The 22514-nt window shown below is 46.1% G+C and overlaps 1 protein-coding gene across 3 annotated transcripts in view; it reads right to left on the bottom strand.

Moving 5' to 3' along the window:
• LOC126530563 (probable D-lactate dehydrogenase, mitochondrial) overlaps positions 1-22514 on the bottom strand; it is an 87416-nt gene that overhangs the window by 49011 nt on the left and 15891 nt on the right. For 2 of the 3 annotated variants that reach the window (XM_050177827.3, XM_072288001.1), the window contains exons 2-3: positions 3507-3769; positions 592-933 (exon numbers count right to left, since the gene is read on the bottom strand). In XM_050177827.3, the coding sequence (XP_050033784.1) occupies positions 592-933; positions 3507-3764 (600 nt within the window). In that variant the 5' untranslated portion in view covers positions 3765-3769. Of the gene's footprint in view, positions 1-591; positions 934-3506; positions 3770-7362; positions 7692-22514 lie in introns of those variants that run through there. The other variant, XM_050177826.3, reaches the window with a different exon arrangement.

A 22514-nucleotide genomic window follows, 5' to 3' on the forward strand; every position in this document is an offset into this window, starting at 1 on the left:
GCACTAGATATCGCTAACTCTGAGTCCACATCCGATTCGCTTCAACGGCCCATTCTGCTGCCCCATTGTGCAGACGCTTACGCTGGAGAAAACAAGGCTCGACTAGTGGCCGCAGTACACCCGCCGCTAAGCGGGCTGCGACGGAAGCGGTCTGCATTTCGTATTGAAACAGTGTCCACCACTTTACGAAAGCCCATTTTCAAGATGTAGTCTGCAAACCGCGTGCTTTACTCATGTCTTACACGGAATTCAGCCCTGGCACGTCTGAATCCAATGTTGAGAACGTGTTGAAGCAAAGCTGCGTAACACTTGGCGGTTTGCCTTCGCCGGATGCGAGGACTAACAGAGTTAATTGTGCCACGAAAAGGCACGAGAAAGTGAGCGTGCCCACTTGCAACGGTATTCAACTGGCCAGTAAAAATACGAAACAGGGAATGCGAATGCGCGATACAGACATTTACACGGCCTAGGGACACCAGGGCTAGAGGATGCTCAGACAAAAACGTTTCCTCTGAAATCAGTGGCGCCACTACAGCGCATCACACAAATTCTCAGCATATGCAACGAAGCCACCCCAAAGCTTCCGCGCACCTCCAAGTTGAGCACGTTCTCGCGCATAGTTCCGTATCGCACGGCATTCGTGCCGGAAGCGCTGGTGGAGCACATGCCGCCGAGCGAGGCGTCGGCGCCCGGGTCGATGGGGAACCAGAGGCCCGTGTCGCGGATCTGCTGGTTCAGGTTGCGCCACGTGAGGCCGGGCTCGACGACCACGTCGAAGTCGCTGGCGTTCAGCTCGACCATCTTATCCATCTGCGAGACGTCGATGCAGACGCCGCCCTCCATCGCCTGCACGCCGCCCTCGAGTCCGGAGCCGCTGCCGAACGGCGTCATGGGAATGCCCTTCTGGTAGCACAGCTTGGCCACCCGGCTGACCTGCGCGAGAAGGCGATATTGGATGTGGGGTGAGGCACGAACACGAAGCAAAGAGCACACTTGGACGCTTCTTACAAGACTGCATCAGTTGCAGTTTCTTTTTGGAGGAATGTTTTGCACCGCGGAAAGGCTTCCAGGTGGTGCTAGCATCGCAGCAGACTTCCTTACCAAGTTCACGGTCGCGCGGGTGTTAACGTGTTTTATCCTGCTACGTGCTATCCGGAGTTCTGTGGCGTGAGACAGTGGTGAAGTGCGGTGTATTTCTGTATCGCAACCATGCCAAGAAAATCCCCAGGCACAAAAGTGCCGGAGAAGCCAGCTCATTCTTGATTCCGGAGGTCTGGACGAACATGTGCGGAAAATTGATGCACTTGAGCAGTGAAATTGCAGAATACGAACAAGAGGCAAGCGATAACCGTGCGAAGTAGACCCGGCTGGTTCGCACAAGACTCAGAAACGAAAGGCATGTCTCGCTGTTGTGAGCACTGCCGCGCTAGTATACAGTTCACGTCCGGCGACATTTCTTGCTCGCTGTAACAACCGTGGTGCACCCTGTAAGGCCATTCAAAACACGATTATTTAAAATTTATTGAATGTTTGGACACGAATAAATTTTGCAAATGTAAAAATGTAAATGCAAAGGGCAGCTTAGTATTTCTCCAAAACCAAGAGAAGATTACCTAAAAGCGGAGAGATTTGCCGGCGTAGAAGTATTCGTCTACACAATACTCTGCAAGATAGAAGGAGAGGGGAGAGAGAAACCCTATAGGAGAGCTAAGCTCTTGCTCTCATCGTTTGTGCAAAGTAGAAAACGGGGACGTGGTGAAAATAAAAACTAAATTCTGGGGTTTTGGATGCCAACACCTGATCATGAGGCACGCAGTAGGGGGGAAATCAGTATTAATTTTGGCCAACTGGGGTTCGTAAACATGCACCCACTACACGGTGCAAAGGCGTTTTTGCATATCTCCCCCAGGAAATTCGGCCGCCGCAGCCGGTATTTAATCCCGCGAGCCCGTGCTTATCAGCGCAAGGCGAAAACCATGCGGTGGACCTGAACGCCCCTGTTATCATTGCAAAAAGATTGTCGCGTACCATTTTCCCTGTATGCGCGCGATTCTCAAAAACGCATTTTGCAGGTTTCCTTGCTGACATGTTGTCAATTTCTCTCGTGGACGGCTTTTGTTGACGCTCTTGGCACACAGTCGAAGAATAGGTTCATCGAAGCGCATGACTGATGTACACTAGTAGTGACCGCTACTGTCTACCAGCCCGCACTGGCACCACCGACATCATGGATTTTTGAACAAATGGCGCCACGATGGTCAATACAGATGATCTACACATAGTGCAACTCTCCACTAGCCGTATTTTTCAAGGAAGGAGTGATAAAGTCTAAATAGCAGTGTACCTGGAGGCAGCGAAGATGACAGTGTTCAACAACAGTTACGTTGAAAACAACGATACTTCTTGATTCATCCTCTTACATACTATAAAAAAGCTTCATTAGCACTTTACGCGGTAGCTACCAGAATAAAAAAATCACAATCAGTAAATGGTAACAGAATTTGTTAGCTTTTTAGCTTTCATATGTGGCTGTAACAGTCAGATGCATGGTCCATTTCAAACATCTAGATGTCGATCAGTATTTTTTCGAACACAGGTGCTTCGCGCAAGCTTTCCGACTTTGACGGAAAATTCAGCTGTGAAAGCTTGAAAAGCAGCAATGACCATGGCTACTCTATTATGCAGCTGGCGATTCCGAAATAAAATTTTGACGACACAAATTTCACGCCATAGCACCGCGCTACCGTACATTCTTCAGGTGATCGAAGCTCAAGAGGTGCGTCTGCGGGTGCTCGGATGAGACGACAGTTGATAACTGATTAGCTTTTATGATGCAAAGGCGTCGGAGGCCAAATAACGCGAAAAATCAGCGTTATCTCTAAAGGCTGAGTTCAGAAAAAGCGCTTGTAATCTTCTGCGACCTCCTCAAACACAATTCGAAGCAAGTCCTGCTGGCAGTAGAGTGTATGAAAGCATTGCGCATTTGCTGGCCCCACGCACCATCAAACGACTTCGCGTTCAACTAAATGTGCTGCACTTTTTGCATAACGGCACAATGCGCAAGACGTGTTAGTGATATTTGAGGAATAGCCACGCACAGAAGTTTTTGGGTTGACCAGTTGATTTTGCGAAGAACCTGTTTAGGCATCCATCGAAGCCGCCGTGAACGTGCAACATTTCCTTCTACCATGTTAAGTGCGGGCAGAAGAGCTTCCTGCATAGACTGACAACTTCCAAAAGAGATACCTGTAAGTACTCGCCAAATTATAAACGATACAAGAAGAATTGAACCTGTGAACTTCCATGAGTACTTCGTTAACTATGTCAAGAAGAGACCAACAAAGGCGCCAGTAGGCCAAGTACTATATCAAACATCTGTACCATATCAGATCGCAAGCACTTTATCGTGCCAGATTAAGCATCTGCTGGAGTTGTATCCCCATTGTCATGAAGAATTTCATCGCGCATTTCACTATGGCGCTCTATCGAGGCTGGCTGTAGCCCACCTGGCTGCTGTCCTGGGCGAAGACGACAACGTCTGGCGCGGCGGGCACGTGCGGCCCTTCGTCGCGGCTGTGCTGCTCGCGGGCGGCCTCAGTGGTGGTGACGTTCTTTGGGCCGAAGATCGTCTCGAGCTCCTTGACCACGTCCTGAGAGAGCCACCGCCGGCCAGTCTCTGCCGGGCCACTCGCAGCTCCAGCGGCGGCAGCACGCTGCAGCACACCCCGGCACAACGAGCACCACGGCACCCGCGACACCAGCATGGCGGCTGCGTGACGGGTGACACTGTGGCTTACAAGTTGTGCGCCGCGCGCGTCTTGCACTACAGTTTCACCACATTGCGAGTCTCGCTGGACATTTACAGCTGGCGAAGAGGACACCAGAGGGCATAGCACACAAAGTAGAACACCGCACACAGGACTTGGCAGAAGAAGGGTGTAGCACAATAACCAAGGCCAGTAAATTCCTCCCGCCTAAGGGAAGGCACAAAGACGAAAAGGTGACGCGCGGCTGACAACCACAGCTCATCATTTGGATGCGAGAAGGGGGGGGCAAAAAAAAAAGACGTTTTTCGCCCCCTGGATAGACAGAAGCGACGAGAGACCAGGGCACAAGTTTGTGGAAAACACAGACTCTAGGATATGTCGCCTTGAAGAAGTAAAGTCCACTTGTCGAAATGTTAGCTCCTACTTTCACCTTGTTCTCGTTTTGTGCACAGACTCTAGGATAGCGTGTCTTGCGCTCCAACTCGGAGCAAGACCGTCAGCCGGGGGCCAAGGGCATTGTGGACTGCAAGATCATGCAGTCGAGACATGTTGTAGAACATCTTGTTTATACAGTTTGTTCTTCAGAAGTTGATAACGTGCTTTCTTTCGTGTTGAGTAAAAGGGGCACTAAACGCAAATACTAAGCCGACGTGGACTCTTAATATACCATTCTAGAAACCTCAGAGCGCTAGTTTCGTGCCCAGAAAAGTCTTAGTTTACGAGAAAGATGCGTCAGAAGGGTCCCCATACCTTTAGCGAAATTCAAATCGCCCACCCCAGAGTGGGGAGTGGTGATGTTGCATACGCGATCGCCGCCCTTTACGGCCGTCGGCGAGTAAAACGGCGTCCGAGAGACGGCGTTACGGTTTTTTGTGCCAAACCAAAACGCGCGGCTATGGAGAAACCTAGCCAAGACAGAGTGTTGGGTTCACAGCCGCAGCTGCTCTTGATCAAGTGGCGTTGACCATTCGCGAATCGCGCGACTTCACATGGATGTGACATTCTCTGCTACTTGCAGTTTGCGTGAATTTCGCGAGCCTACAAAGCCAGCGCAGCACTTTGCGAAGCGAAACTACCGAAACATGAAAGGCTGAGAGGTGCAGAGTGGAGAAAACGAAACTTGGTAACGTAGCAATGGGCAAGTAGCATTTTCTTCCATGTCCGTGCCCCTTTTATCCTAACAATCGCCTGTCTGCGCTAGGCAATCACTTTCACGTGATAGGAGAAAGTGATACAAGACTCTTGAAACACATTCTGTGAACTCAGTTCCCACAGTGTGCGCCGGGAGTTGTGCATCAAGCTGCCTGCCACATCTGATATAGTTCAATGCAGTCGATGGTTAAACGAGGCTAGTAACAACGTCGCGAACCGCTCCGCCTCACGTTATTTTTCTACGTCTGGGTTTAGACGTGATAACCATTTAGGAGCTATACAGCGCCAGCTACGACGAGCTGCGGTACAAAGACAAATGCCTTGACAAATGCAAGCGCGCCTACAAGGAAACTCCTCACAACCCCAAATATTTTCGGAGCACGCTATGCAAGAGAACACGAAATCTTCGCAGCACGTGCGTGCAACCTTAAAAATTAAATACTTGAATTTTCCTTCCCAAAACGATGATCTCATTACAATGCACGCCACAGTGAGGGGGCTCGGGAATAGTTTCGACCGCAGGCATGGGGGTTGTTCGAAGGCGCACCTAAATCTAAGTAAGCGATGATTTTTGCATTACGCTTCCCTCCAACTACGGTCGCTGCGGCCAGGATCGAACCCGTGACATTGACGCCTGAAGTTTAATTTATTTTCAACTCGTATGAGGGAGCAGGGAAACAGGCTGCAAATCGAGCTGAACGGCGCAAAGCCATAGCCACTTTCCTGCCGCAGCCGGTAGGCATCCACCTACGTATCAAAAAGTGCAATGTGTACTTCTCCGTGCAACTCCCTCAACTGTTCCCCTTTTCTGCTTTGTGGTGAAGCCGCTTGGATATTTAGCTTGTTTGCGAATTCATTCTCGAAAAACATCTGCGCTCAGCCGTAAATACATTATATATAGAATGTTAAGTCAGCGCTTGTCCTTGTCATTACGATGCTACGAGAAGAGCATAATGCACACATGGAAACGCTGTGATAACAAAATAAGGTACTCGCAAATGCAAGCACCCTCCGAAATATGCAGAAACGCTTTCTACAAGAAAATAACATTAGTGAATGTCAACATAACTTGAGTTTAAGCACTCTCCTTTAGTTCGAAGGCTCCATATTTGCAGAATACGAAGAGAATAATATTGTGTGTGGTGAAACAAGCGGTGGGAAGCGTTAAACTGCCGAAGCGAATTCCGAATGTGCCACTGTATTTCGTGTATTGTTGCAGTATTCAAATATGTTTAAGTATTTTTCCCCATTTATCCAGAGATAAAGGGAGAGGGCAAACAAGTTGCAATGGGACACCCGTGATTCTAAAAAGAGCAGTGGTGCGACGCATTCAGAAATTTCAGGACGTTTTCGCCTCAGTATGGACTCCGCGCTTGATGGGGTGGGACATTCATTGCCGCAGTGTCCGCGAAGAATGCCCACACTGAGAGGAAGACTCTTCTGCGCGGCGCCGACACGAATACGCCTCGAACGCAATCAGGGTTGAGAGAACCCAGCTTGTATGCGGAGAAACACAGCTCTATCTCCAAGGCTACCATGGGCTGACACGTGAATTCATCGTCACTTACATCCCTGTTGCAATAACGTCGATCGCAATAGATTCACGCCACTGCACGTTGGCTGAGCTGTACGTTCGAAATTAGATAAAGGAGGCGACGAATCAGCTGGAAACGACGTGAGGACGCTTTCCAGAAAGGAGACCAATTTATCTGCACAGCGATAGACAACAGCCGCATGATAATGCCTCTGAAACACGCGGCATCTCGGGTTACCTTGCCGGGTGACGTGTGATAGCGCAAGTCCCGCGCATATTCTCATACCGTCGGTGACAAGAACGGGTAATTGTTCGCGGGCGTCTGCTATGTCACCCCGGTGGCAGCTGCGGTCTATAGCTTCAAGTCGCGGAAACAGACTACAACACCGGTGATTCAAACATTAAGGGAGCAGTTAGTGAGCAAGGCATCAAAGAACAATGTGAGTGATGTTATGGTGGCTTTCTGCCGACAACTGCTTTTGTTAAAAACACGTGATACAAGCAGTGAAAAATTAGTTGACTTCACAGAAATGTTTGTAGTAAAAACGTGAAATTTTACGGTCAGATGCCTCGCTTTACAGTATTGGATTAAAATACGTACGGTAGTAGTAAAAATACTTCTTAAATAAAAAAAGCAAGAAACTTACAAAAGAATTAACTGAAATCAGTATTACCAGCTAGGACACACAAGAGGAGAGCTTCGCTAGAATTAACTCGCACCACGCGCGGTTCGGCTACAGTAACAGAAAAAACCTAAACAAGAAATTGAAAACAACGCAACATCAAATGGAATATAGGCATATATTGCCATTCGAGGAAACCGATATATGTCAAAATCATTTTCCGCGTCCGTAATGCTACCTTTCCTTTCTCTTAAGAGATCAAAGTGCCCGTCAAGGCGAAGCTTACCGTTATGTCGCTTCCCCTGACGCAAATGAGAGCGCAAGACGAAACAGGCGGCCGTTCGTCGGGGGTATTCCCTCGCACAGAGTCAGCGATGCCTATCCGACAGACAGGTGCCCGTGAGCAAAGCCAAGACGACGTTTTTTTTTCTTTTTTTCTCTCAGACGAGAGAATGTTTGGATACGTTCCAGCTCTATAGTGACGTCATCTTTCCTGCAGGCACGAGCCACGCGGTGTCCGCCGGTTTCGCAGTCGACGTACAGAATCAGCAAAGAGCGTTCGCGTCACGCTCTTGCGGCGTCGCTCGTGTCAGGTGTAATCATGCGAGCGTCAGCATTCCGCAGCGAAAGCGGCACCGCGTTCCCGCCTGAAGCTGCACGCTGGGGACACGGAAGGACGCGGCATGCAGCCTTAACCCATTCGCCGAAGATAACAGCCACTACCTCCATCAGGCGTAGGGGCGCGCGAATAGTGATTTTTCAGACCTAATCGAATGCGAATGGAATAGTGCCAGAAGCGAATCGAATCCAATACAACTAATATAAAACGATACTCACATTCCAGTATTCTTAATGATAGCAAGTTTCTGTCATTATATGGTACGTTAAGTGATGTTTATGGAAATCACAAATAGAGCATTAAGAGCATGCGAGTTTCTTCCCATGCACAGGGCTTCTCAGAGAGTGCGAATTATCACTGTGCAGCCTGTGAAGTATGCCCAGCTAAGCGACTTAGCGTACGCCACTGCGCGTGTTCTGATGTTTTATGTACATACTAGGCCCGCTGGAGTGAAACGTTGCCGTACTTATGCTTGGATTATATATTCACTTGGGCGCAGTTCACGTTTTGAAATATTCGAAACATAATAGAAAAACATTTCCATTTACGAATAGCGACTATTAGATAGTTTCGGATATTCGCACACCCCTGTTCAGTTGCCGCCCTTTAGAGAAAAGCAGGCCGCTCGCGCGCTCTGCTAAGCGGTGGACGACACCCTACATGTGCATGTAAAGCAGCTCGCCCGGTCGGGAGTGTCAGAAGGCCGCAATGTCCTGCTCCTACGTGGCCACATACTGCTTAATGACCTCAAATTCCAGTAGAATAGAAACCCAAACTGACTGCACAAAAACTGTTACATTAAAATATTTAGGGTGCTGTCAGGCTTGACGGTATTTCTTCCGGGGCTTATAGGTACCGCACCTTCAATTAAAGCAAAATAAGAAGACTCGGAAATATCGTGTCAGTAACCCTCTAAGGCACTGACACGATTGTTGCACTTGGTGCAGGTGACGTCGCGGCAACTGGGGAAACGTGAAAGAATGCCACGAGCGCAGGACTCGCGCGAAAGTGTTTGGCAGCTCGCTAGTCGGACGGAAGGCACAATGTGCAGAGGTTTTCACCCTGGCGCGTGTTTATTTGCGCTTTGCGGCACGAGGTAACACGCTGAGCTGATACGATAAGCAGAGGTGTTGCCGTGCCTTCCATGTAGGGGAGGCTTCCTATGCCATAGCGATAATGAAATAGTTCCATCTAACAATGCGCGAACAAAAAAATCATAATTCATTCTAACAAATAATGAAACAGGAAGGACATCTTAAGTGACAACAAACAGAACGTCGACAATCTGACACCGCGAAAGTTAAACCGGATGAACTGCGTTCAGCCAGTTTAATGACAAACAATTTGTTTGAATAAAGAACTGCCCACGGAAAACAATGGACGTGAAATATTGCACAAGCACTAAGTCTGCATTTAGCAGAAAGGAATGTTGCACTATTTGCCGCGAAAGATAAGAAAATGTAGTGGCGCCATCGTGCAAGACTACCGCTGCTGCGTTAAAGATTACAGGTCGAGATTACAACGCCGTATTCCTCCATTATTTATATTCAGTTTGGCTTGTTAAAAATTATGGGGTTTTACGTGCCAAAACCACTTTGATCATGACGCACGCCGTAGTGGAGGACTCCGGAAATTTCGACCACCTGGGATTCTTTAACGTGCACCTACGCGGGTGTTTTCGCATTTTGCCCCAATCGAAATGCGGCCGCCGTGGCCGGGATTCGATCCCGCGACCTCGTGCTCAGCAGCGCAACACCATAGCCACTGAGCAACCGCGGCGGGTTTGGCTTGTTCATTACACTCAAAAGTTGAAACCTTCTTTCGAATAAAATTGCGGTTGAAGTGGTTCAGAACTCTGCAGCAAATAACTGACTTATAGCCAATCTTCCTTACACGTCTTTAATTCGTCGTAGCGCAATCATAAGGACACGAACACAACGTAGGTAGGGAATAGCACGCCAGCGCTAGCTCCGACAACCAATTTATTTTCACACGTGTACTGGTGTCCCATCTACAGCACCTAAATACGTCTAAGGATACGTGCACAATGTGTGGTAAGCACGACACAAAATTAACAAGCGCCTACCTCGAGACCACAAGTGATTGCTGGTGTTTCTTTTTCTTCTTTTTCTCATTTGAAGGGCGCTTAGATATCCCAGCCCTTTATTTGGCAACACCTACCTAGCATGTATATGGTGTCAAAAGTAGCCATGCGTCTAGGTATGATTAGCATACTAATAGTTTCACAAAATATAATAACCTTACTTACTCTTTTATTTATTTTGGTTGACAGCCGCATCAGTGACAGTGAAGGGGAAGGAAGCCATCAGACGCCACGTTGTTTATTTTATTATTTTCTTCCCGTAACTTTCCCACGTGTCGATGTGATTCCTTATTTAAGGCAGAAAGTTTGGCTAGTTGGAATATGGAGAAATACATGATTCAGCGCGAAAGGAAAAATGGAATGAGGTGCAGAAACAAAAGAATTCCTTCAGGCTTTGTCTTCTGGCGCAGGAAAGGAAAACATACGATGAACATCGTGGTTATCATGGCGCGAGCAGACGACGTGCCACTTGAGCACGCCGCCAGGCTAATTATAGTTCGAAGCTGCACAATCTGTAACCGGCGCTTTAGGTCCATGTGCTTTCCTGGCAAACAAAGTACGGTACGTATTAGTTGATTGAGGCTATATGATAAACGCCGTGCATATATATATATATATATATATATATATATATATATATCAACTAATACGTACCGTACTTTGTCTGCCAGGAAATAACATGGACCTAAAGCGCCGGTTACAGATTGTGCAGCTTCGAACTATTATTAGGCTGGCGGCGTGCTCTGCAGAACAGCACTATAGCGACTGAGCTATCGCTGCTGGTCCGTTACATAATGCATTTCAATGAGCGGAATGCAGAATACGTGCTACATTAAAAAGATACACACTAGGCGAGTAGAAGTGATTTAGTTTACTGAGAATCCCTGTAAGTGAGTAAGTCTGGCCTGTATTTTCAGCACAAACTGAAATGTGAATACAAACTGAAACAATCTTCTAAAAAGGATAGGAAACTGCGAACGGAGAAACCCTCCTAGTATCAGAAATTATTGTTTGGTTGATTGAGACCGAATTAGGTGGCCAAAACGAAAATGAACAAAATTAGTTAAGTTACTGCAGTAATTACACGCCGCGTAATCATTCAAAAGGCACTGATAGGTTGCCTGTAAAGTAACAAATGTATCTGCCCTGCGAAGCTACAAAGAGGAGGTTACGACGAACACGAGATCCAACATTTATCTGCAGCCTCAAAAACTATGATTGCGCATCGGGAAAGCTAACGGAATTCGACTGCAAGAAACATAATCAAGCGATACTTGCTTATATACGTAAAGCGCGTGCGAGCAGACGTCATTCCAGGAAACTTTGTGTCCTAAGACCAAAAAAATCCCGACATGCTCACTTGTCTCTGCTTCCGACGTCAGTAAACGGCTGTAGCAGAATCAAGAGCGTGTTGCTGAACCCTGTCGAGAAATTCCTGGTCATGCCTAAACTGACGCACCTACATGCGACCATGCAATCAAGCCCCGCTGGCAGGACGTTGTTTTGTTCATACACAATTCGAAAAAGTATGAGCACGTTTCAGCAGATGTGCCGTCTCGCGTCCTCGCACTGACTTCCATTAGGCACTTGCCTAACAAAAAGAAAAAAAAAGATGAGAAAGAAAAAAGAAGGAAGAGGAGCACGCAGACGCATATCCGCTTCAGATAATACAGTCAGGAATTCTGTGTCGTGTCAATTCAAGTAAGAATTTTAACTCTTACGTTGCAACCAGTGATGTTTTTTTTTTCTTGTAGAAGGCTCTGTGTTCTTTCTAGGGCACACAAATACCTCCTTAGTGTTTTATTTGCCTTTTCCATAATTTGATATTTTTTCAATAACTATTCGGTGCAAACGTGTTCCTAAATATACTGAAACAAATATTCCTGCTGTAAATATGTGCGTCTGCGTTTGTCTATTCCGTATTCGATACTTACTATTCGTATTTAATTCGTATTTGAAGAAGTTGATATTTGATCGTCTACCTCTAATATTTACATACTAGATTATGACAGCTTAAAATTTTCATTATCTTTAGATTGGAAGCTTACAAATACAGCATGATTCAAAAGAACACAAGCAACGTAGTTTTCATAGTATGAAAACGCATTTAGTCTGCATATTATCTCTAAATTTAATGCGCTTGTCGACATTCGTGGTAGCAGAACTAAATTATGTGGAACGCGCTTGGCCACATGTTGTTAACACGGCAATGACAATTACCCGAGGTTTGTACAGGTTAAATACCATATTTTCGCCTTTGATCTAGCTGAAAGCCTCCGTGAAGTACTGATTGATCCGGAAGGCGTGAGAAACGAAAGTGATTTGTTCAGTCGCACGTGAACGAGCTAAGCCGTTCCGATATTGACGCTTTTACGCAGTCGATATGTCTTATTCGTCCGCTGTACAGATCTGAACAGAAAATTAATTCCACTTGGCTTTGGTAAATTAGTTCTTTGACACGCTTGCCAAGCGTCTACCAATCGAATGGATGTAATGACACCGCTGAACCAGCTACGTTGGAACGCTGCGGGTTCACATAGGTTTTGTAATTGTCAATCATATGCATATTCAAGAGGTTTTGTAAATAATAAATAAACTTCAATTTTGTGACCACAATGTCAAGGCTGTGGTGACCACTGTACTGTGAAGCTCTATCAAAATGTGAAGTGAAGGCAACTGTTAGTTCATCATGAACACGAAGCCTATGCGTCGTAAAGCGAGTTTCGGCCACTTGTATGTCAGCTTTTGAATATCAAAGCGCGTTCTTGAAGGGCACATTCCAAGCAATCTTTCTAACTTATAAGTCATTACAATATCATCAACTGTTCATTCAAGATACTAAAAAAGTTACTGATTACTATATAACAAACTGTGCCCTAAGCAGACAAAAGTTCCAAAATCTAGCGTCGAAATCGCTGAAATCGCCACACTGATAAAATGCCGGTAGATTAAAAAAGCAAATTTGATCTTGCGTTTTCAAAGACGGTTAGGTTAGACGGCTCCAACAAACAGGGGATGATGCCGGTGATGGTAGATTAAACTTGTTTTGGACAGCCTAGCGATAGCTTTCTCAGCAATGCAGGCTTGCAAGGCACGTACTGCAGGCATCTCGCACCGCGAGGTAGGGAGTAACGCGTCATCTGCTACAGCACGTGGAGGCGAGTCCCGAGAGCAGGGTATACGTAATAAATAAATCGTACCGATGTGAGCCCGATTCTGAGCGAAAACTTGGCCTCAGCTGTTGTATTTGTGCAGTGTGCAGCCGACAGTGCCCACTTTCAAAAGTGTGTGTGCGTAGGGGGGCGGACAAATGGCCTACATTTCTTTTTCAGTTTTGACTGCGGGGGGAGGGGTACGCTTCCCCCAGAACCGGTAGATACACCTATGACAAGCATGGTGTCACGCACGTACAGGCAAATATAAACAGATCTCACTCGATGACCACGAGCACTCGCTGTCACAACGCTGGCGTGATGAAGACTGCCGGCAGCGAGAAGCGAACGCTTCGTGCTGCCTAAGTTTCACAGCGAGAACACCTTTTACGACCAAATAAGCAAAAGCAGTTTTGAAAGTTCTGGGGACCTCAATTGCGCTATCGAGGTTCAATTGCGCTATTGACGGACCAAGTAGCCCGAATCAATCTCTAGATCAAGACTTGAAAGAGTACTGCAGACTTGCAGTAGGGGAAATTAACGAACTGTTAGCGAGTAGATTCTGTGCGCTATATAAATACCTGTGATGAGTGCGCTGAAGAACCAATGTGGCCGAGACTCCACGTGTAGCTTGTGGAGAGGCCAGACCCCCATTATCAGTGCGTCAAGCTGCTTTCTGCAGACACGATTGCTGTTGGTTGAGACTCTAGCGCATATATTCCCGTATTTCAAAAGTGGGGAGGGGGACAAATGACCTCCCACCTCGTTCTCGTGTTCTTATCTTCTTCTTCTTCTGCGTGAGCTGTGCACTCCCATGTGATGTGGTAGAGTGTTAGTGTGCTCCCACATCACGGGCATATGTCCTTGTATACTGTTGGGTAGTATATGTGCAATTTATATAGGTTTATGTATGTGTCCGTTTGGAGCCTGCGTAACGTCGCTGAGTCCACGGCTGAAAGGTTCCTATGCGGGCCTGGGTAGAGCCTTCTGAATTCCCTGTAATGTTGCAAGATCGCTTTATAACTTGGATCGATGTGTGTCGGGTCCTCCACCATGTTGCCATGGGCAGCTCGGCAATTAGTGAAACCTCGAGCCGCCTTATCTGCATGGAGGTTCCCAGTAACACCTTCGTGTCCCGGGGTCCATGTTATCGTTTGGGTATACCTGACGTCAAGGTCTCGGTTGATTTCGGTAAGTATCCGGCGTGCCCTCGCGCCGATTCGTCCCCTCTGGTAGTTCCTACATGCGGCCTGAGAATCTGTGACTATTGTTAGCGGAGCATTGCGCTCTACGCCTTCTCTTATCGCTAAGGCGATGGCTATCTCTTCGGCTTCTAAAATGGTTGCTCGGGAAACCGAAGCACAGGCCGTGCTTTTCCCTTTACGGTTTGCGACAACTGCCCCCATGTTCTTTGCGTTGGCCCGATATGGTGAAGCATCCGTGAATCGTGCAGTGTCCAAGTATTTTGTTGTTTTGTCTATGTATTCTGCTCTAGCTTTTCTCCTTCTTGCGTGTAATGTCGGATCCATGTTTTGTGGTATTGGTGATACCCCATACAAAGCTCTGATCTGGCAGGGTAGACCTTTGGCGTTTTGGTATATTTGTATGCATTCTCCAAGGCCGACTCTTTGAAGAAGATGTCGTTTGCGCCAATCGACTCCTCTGCGCTATGAGTAGGGCCTCAGCCAGCTCACGAAATGTATTGTGGAGGCCGAGGGCTAGAAGCTTCCCATTTGAAGTGTTGCGTGGCAACCTCAGGGCTGTCTTATATGCCATCCTTATTATTGTATCAGCCTTTTCTTCTTCCTCCCTGTTCATAGTATGGTAAGGTAGGGAGTACATTAGTCTGCTAATGACCAGGCTTTTCACCAGTCTGAGGGTGTCTTGTTCCCCCATTCCTGTTCTATTATGAGCCACACGGGCTATCATCCGGTTAATTTGTTGCGTTGTTTTTCTGATCGTGTTTAAAGTGTGTAAACATCTGACATCGGAAATCGTAGTGATCTGTTTTAGCCACTCAGGCAAATCTACCCATGACTTTGGAAACGGTTCTACTATATCCTGTGGAATTATTTCGCTATACCCGAGACTTTTCTTATGCTTCATTAGATCAGACCTTTGTAGAGAAACTTGCATTGTTCCTTCAAGGTGACACACAGAAAGGAAATAGACCGCACGAACCCCCTTCCACCCCTCAGCTAAAGGTAACTTTGGTAAAAAGTTCCATACTCGGTAGCCCAAAAATGTTTGTCGATTTGTGCCCCTCCTAGCTGACATCGAATGTGGAGCTAGTGAAACATGATGTGCGAGCCAAAGGTTGCAGATTGCGGCCTTAGGATAGCCCGCTGAAAGTTGTCGCCTATTCGAGCGAGAAAATACGCACAGTAACTTTATTTGATGCCTGTTTATATTTACGTTTCGAAGAACATTCGGGACTCCGACAGAGGCTTATTTGGATGTTCTCTGATTGACAATCCATGCCGACCACACCGGAGCACGCTTCCTTCACCGCCACCGCACAATATCGTTGCGGAACTAGCCTTAAATGCTCGCCATAAATGTGCACTTCTTACATAACAGCTTCTATGAAAGGTCAAACGCATCATTAAAAAAATGACACAGTGGAATGCGCATACGTGAACACATATGAAGATTAGCTACAATGTTTGGAACAGCGCGATGAGCGGATCCAGCTTTCCGGGTAGTGCACGCAATTGCTCAAACAAAGCCGCTTGGATATGCGTGCCGCTCGCATTGCCCAATTTATCACAGAATCTGGCGGGGAGTTTGATGCTGCGAAATAAGACAGTAAGACGCCTGTCCCATGACGAAAGCGTGCCTTGCCGCCGGCCGGCTACTTGGCCATTTTCCAGCGCGCTCTGCACCGCATCGCCGAACCCAGTTGCTCAAGTTCAGCGACGGTAACCTTCACCGACTTCGCAAACCCTTCCCTGCCACGCCAAGCGCGGGCAACGAAAGGTTAGTCGGCGAGATCTGCCTGGATAAGGAAAACGCGACGATGTTGGCCTCCTTCGACGACAGTTTACAAACATTGAAAAGATGAGACAAAATTTATGGTGAGGTTACCGGAAACGTTTCCTCAAAATGGCATTCTGCCAAAAGCGATGCTAGTTGTGGGAGATGCAAAGCAGTCGCTGGGGGAAGGAAAAAGAAAGATGCGAGGGCAGCTAAACACTTCTAATAACTTGTGAATGAGAAAGTCTTAATGCCCAATTGAACGCCGCTGAGTGGTCCTTCGACTATAGGGACTCCTCGCGGGCAAGCGGGCGCGTTGAGACACTTCGCCAACACTTCCTAGATAGTACAAAGGCGGTGCAGTTTAATCCATCACGTCATCCTAGCTTGCCCGATTGCTATAGAATCTAAAGGGAACGCTCCCGAAGAAGCCGCGGTGATTTTCAGTAACACGGAAAGAAAATCTGAAACCAAGAATATAAAAATCAGTACCTTCAAGTAGGATGTCAGGTATACATTTTTTTTTATATTTAGGGGAGGGTGCTTTCCTTTGCGAGTTCGAGAATATATGGGTAGAGATTTAGTATCTGAGGAATCTTAAATGTACGCTTTGTGATGCCACAATTTGTCCTGGGTCTGCCAGGTACATAGTAGGCGTACCTAAGTAAGCGGTGTGTGTAACTAAATAATTACGCACTAATTACATTTTGTCTTTCTTAAAAAGTGATATATGACAAGCTATTACTTTTTTGTATGCTTGGTACACATCCAACCACCAATAACTTACGATTCCAAAGCTGGAACTATTACTGATAGGCAATTTTTCTATTGGCAGGACAATGCATTTTTGTCGGTTGAGAATGGTAGAATGGTTAGCAGTAAATGTGGCCCCCGTAGTAAGAACCAGAAGTGTATACGAAAGTAAAATACGGAATAATAAAGCTGCATTTTAACTATTAATGACATTGAAGTTCTGAAACAGTTTATTAAACCACCAGAGCCAGCTATCTTTTTCTGTATGCATCGTATATGCCCTGACCACACTAGATATTCGTCAAATACCATACTTAAAATTTTATGCACTGTTCTCGAAATATGACAGTGCTCTGAAATGTAAGATTTAGGCCTTGTCGGATAGTACTGCGCTTGGCACGGAATATCCTATATTTTGTCTCCACGACATTCAGCTGAAACCTACTCGATTTTATTCAAGAGCAAGCTCATTTAGGCCATCATTAGCTGTATTTTGTATTGCGAGCAAGCTGGATCCTGTAACAAAAACTTCAGTATCGTCCGTGTGAATGATGATGTCACTTGTGCGTGGTATATTAACTATATAATTATTGTAAATACAGGAGAGGACCCAAGATGGCTCCCTGGGGGACCTGTACGCGTTTGCAATCACAGAAAAAGAACACTGAAAACAGTGTTCTGACACATATTGTTAAGGCGACTGCTCATTAAATCGTGTGCTATCCCTATGATTGCATAATGTTGCATCTTTCGTAAATGAATGGTATGATTGAAAGAATTGGAAGCTTTGCGTGAATCTGAAAAGAAATAACATCTTTTTCTCTATATGGTCTAAGATTTTCCTGTGCTTGCAGTAGTCCAAACTCAGTATTTTGGTTTCTCTTAAATCAAAATTAGTTGTCTGAGGGTATATTATGAGTGTTGAGCAATCTGATTAGGCGACAGGTAATGATTTTTCCCGAAATTTCAGCAAATACAGAAAGGACCGACATAGGCGTACAGTCGTTTATGTTAGTACCTGCCCCCCCCCCCCCCTCCCACTATATATGGCACGAACGCGTGCTACAGTCGTCTAATCAGGTCCAGTGCTAAGCATATGGTAGCATCTATGAGTGAGAGGGTTAGTGATGCTGTACGCAGCTTCTTAATGACCTTAACTTAAATATTGTTAGCACCGGGGGCACTGTCATTGCCGAGCCAAGAAATCAAGCTGATTACTTCACTCTCACCACAAGGCGATAGAAAAGCAGAATTGCAGGATCTTAGATATGTTACCGGGTCCGAGCTAGGTATGCTCGGTGTAAATGTTGCGCCCGCGTTGGAAAAGTGGTTATTGAATTTATCGGCCAACTATATTCCTACACACTATGCACTATACTGTATATATGTAGTGGCGTCGTTGCTGGTCTATTTCTTGTACCGACTAGGTTGAATCGCCTTCCAAATTTTTGCCATCACTTATCATCATCATAGCCGTTATAATGACTGCCATATTCATTTTAATTATGATCGCCATCACAGGCATTCCATACCCAGTGGTCCCAGTTGCACATACCCAATGTCTGTAGTGGCACTTATATTGAAACAGCACTGTTTATGGGGTCGGTACAAGAAAGATGCTAAAAAAATGGACGTCAGAAACAACATAATCGATACAAAAATGTGGCCGCAACGTTCCAGGTAAGACATTATCTTTAATAACTGTAGTGAAGTGGCAGCTTACTTTAGTACATTAAGCACGTCAGATAATCCTGGCATACATGCGCTTCCCTGGGCATAAATATATGCACATACATATACATGCTACGTGCACATTCATATACGGGAACTTGCGCGAAGGCTTTGCGTAGGTGGCCCCACTGCAAGAGCAGCGAAGGAGAATGGCCGGTGCCTAAGGAGCATGAGCTCTCGTCGTTACTGTACTTGGCTGAGCATCTCCGAGTGCTATCCGTTCGCTCGCGTCCCGTTCCAATAAACCTCATCTCAAGTGGTGCATGTGCGGGGCCTCGTTCATTCTAGAACCCCGAAGTCGCCCGCTACCCCCACCATGACCGACGACGCAAGTTCCGCTCCTCCGACTGCCTCATCCACCCCGGTATCTGCAGGTGCCTTCCATCAGCGAGATCCCTTCACCGGCACCGACGACAAAGACGTGAAAGAGTGTATCTCTTCCTACGAGCGAGTGAGTGTCAATAATAAATGGAATGACAATACCAAGATGAGCAACGCAATTTTTTACCTATCGGACTTTGCTAAGCTATGGTTTGTTAACCCTGAAGCCGACCCTACTACATGGGCCGTCTTTAAATCCAGCTTCATCCAAGCAACACAGACACCGGCACATTGATAGGCTGTAAGAGAACCTATGACAGCGTGTAGGTTGAATTGAATCCCCGGGTTGGTTGAATCCCCGGGTGAATTGACTCACACAGCTGAGCATCCGACCACTGCGATGGCAGCACCATACAGCGCCCCCTATAGCACCTCGGAACGCCTGTTCGCCTAGCCTATACTTACCTTTACCCCATCGAAATGACAAACGCTACCGATTTAATAAATCACGGCTTGGCTTCAACATTAGTCACGTGGGCAACGACGCAGGCGCCTCGTTGAAAGAAATCGCATACGCGTACAGAATAAAGCTTAACAATAAAAAATAAAAAAGGTGCTCATAGACGACTTATTAGGGCTTGCATCTACATGTAAAAATATTCTTCAGAGGTATACAAACAGAAAAAAATTATCAGTGCGAAACAGGCAAGTAAAACTCTTCACACAAGGAAACGTCACCCGTTGCCAGCGTGTGATATTAATGTACCCTTATTCGTGCATATTTCAATGTGCTTTAACTACACGGGGCCGTTGTGGCTCAGGGCCTCTGTGAAATAATTTGTTCGATGGTGCTTTCTCATCCATTCTTTTTCGATCCTAGAGTTACAAGTGTGCTCGGGCGTTCTACAAGGCCGGATATGTTCCTTAAGAATTTCATGGCTTTTTCATACACAAAATCTTACGTGTGAACACCTTTTATGTTGATTATATTGTTTTCTTCGCTTAGCGGTTTTGTCGCATGTGAATAGCGAACATTATTTAAACAATGAATAGCTTTTCTTTTCTACGTATCATTATCACCAAGAAGGACGGTCCCTAGGGTAACAAGGGGATGGCTGCAGAAAGCTTGCAGTGCAACTACTACTCACTACAGGAAACAGCGTGGGCGCTTTGTTTAAAACAAGCCAAATGCCAAGCGATGGCGACAGCAGCTGCCGCTGATGCACTGCGCCTGCATGACCGCGGATACGCTTGTGCAGCTCTCTCCGTCGGCCCATATAGCCGGCACCGCGCAATGCACACAACGCACCTGTCCTGCTTTGTTAGCGAAAGGTCGACGTGCAGCGTGAAATAAAACAGTTTCGAACCACAAAATAAAGTCCGCCGCAGGGCTTGCGAGGGCGTAAGAGGTTGTGCATGCCAGTGAGCTCAACGGAGCTTTGAAATAAATTTTAAGGAGAGGGGGGCAGCGCAGAGCCACTTTTATCAGGGGAGAGTGGGGAAGTATTCTTTCAAGAATCGTGTTCCGTTCAATTGGCGAAGAAAATAAAATTGGTTCTACTTGTGAAAATTACGCTCACAGTTTATCGTGTTGGCCTTCGCGGTGGCCCGCGAGCATCAGTATGACGCCAAGGAGTTAAAAAATTAGCTCACCGTTTGCATCGTTTTCGTGTCTACAGACAACATATGCGCGGATGACCACAGACGGATTCTCGAATTATGGATATAAATATATATGTGCTACTTGTTAAAATTTGTCCAGAAGTATGCAAAAACAAAGAGAACGAAATATAACAAAATAAATAGGCTCGACAAATACTTCCTTAAGTTTACCGTACAGGTTTTACATGTACAAAAGGAAAAGTTAATAAGAAGACAAAGCGGTATACGCGTAGATGACTACAGAGATTCAAACAATAGAGAGTAAACGCTACCAGAAACTTTACAAATTAGCATTAAAATAAATCCTCAAGGCAAGAAGTGTCGCCACAGAAAAATTCAGTTTAGGATGTCGCAAACACTTTGACATACTGCAGATGAACAAAGTAACACAAAAGGGGAAAGTTGGCACTGATTACTGTTACAGGACTACACACAATGAATGCATTATGTAATTTTATGCGCGAAAAAGCTACATATACCATTTATTCTAATATTTATGGACAATATTTAAAGATAAAGAAGGCCACGTTTTTGAAGAGTAGCCCTTAGCCATGGTCCCAAGAGTTTCGGCAGACTCATTGGTCCATAATCAAGATTCACGAATTGTGTTACTTGAAATGTATTTCTACATTTCTCCCATGAAAAGCAGTAGCCTTAATCAATTGTTTTTGCCAACGTTTTCTTATCTTTCATGGCAATGAAAGAAGAGTTCACAGGAAGGTGGGTAGTTGAGGTGATCTACAGTGGGTGAACAAGGAGGGCGTCTAATGCGCTGCCATTTTTAATTTCTTTGAAATTTTCAGGTTTCCTACTATTCTTTTCATGAAACTTCCCTGTCAACCTATGACATTAGATTTGCCGGCGCAAGGAGGAAAAGGCGTTTATAGATTGCCAAGTCACTATGCTAGCACGTAGGGCTGAACAACTACTATCAGGAAGCAGTAGGTACTGTGATGCACCATCGTATTTAACCGAATCATTTAAATTTAGACCCATTCCAATGTAAAGTTATTCCAAACGCCCGGCCAGGCTCACATTCACAATACCAACAAAAAAAAACGTTATTTGTGCATTGCGGATGTTCAGTTGAAAACGTCTCTTCCTTCTGGTATACTACGAGGGCGCATCCGAAACCTTCGCGTTTACTTTTTTTTAGCCAAATTACGGCTGTAAATGCGAATTCAACATATTCAGTCCCAGCGGTGGACCTCTCACGGACCGGTCCGGACTCATCTGCCGGTAGCTCCGCGGCTCGGCGCTGCTGTTATTTTTGAATATGGCGGTTGTGCTTCACACATCTACGGCCTACGAGCATTGAAATGTGGTTCGTTTTCTATGGCGAACAAGCAGAACGCCCATCGAAATCCACAGGGAAATGCCGCCTACGTATGGGGTGTCTCGCTTTGAGAAGTGTGACGCGGTGGAGTTGTGAGTTCGCAAAAGGCCGTGAAGACTTACAGGCCAATGAGCGTTCGCGGAGGCCGCGTGCGTCGCTGACCGACTAGAGGGGCATCTCAAATTTAGTGCTGCGATGGGACAAATGCCTGAATCGGTGTGGAGAATATGTGGAAAATAGTGTAAGGTACGTAGGTTAGTACGTTATATTTGTAATTACCTGTATGTACCTTACATTGGCTAAGCAAAAAATTGTGTCAAAGGTTTTCTGATTTGACCTCGTACTAAGCTTCGCCATAACCACTGCAGGTACCATTTTCCCTGGTACAAATGAACTGGGGAATTTCGGCAGTGCAATTTCTCTTCGTCAGGTTCAAATAGAAATCTTGTGGTCCTGGCAAGTCTCGTCGAAACGATGACTCTACGTTGAGGTGCCCCTTGTTTGGCCACCCTTGATTACGTCTATAGGGAGCGTCATTTAGGTTCCGGGAGGTGTTTATGCATCGCCCTTTGTTTTCACTGAACCTTTGGCACAATCACAGCCCTGATGTGCACAAAGCTCCACAATTCAGAAAGCAGCCGGCAACAACCAGACAGTATCAAACACTTCATATTGTTACGTAGGAAGACGCAGACGAAAAGCTATGTACAAATATATTTACAAGGAAAATACGCTGCGCTTGGCCAAGAGGCAACAGCCCGCGCTAGCTTCTAATCGTCGTCGT

Source organism: Dermacentor andersoni, chromosome 4 (assembly GCF_023375885.2).
Source record: "Dermacentor andersoni chromosome 4, qqDerAnde1_hic_scaffold, whole genome shotgun sequence".
Lineage (NCBI taxonomy): Eukaryota > Metazoa > Arthropoda > Arachnida > Ixodida > Ixodidae > Dermacentor > Dermacentor andersoni.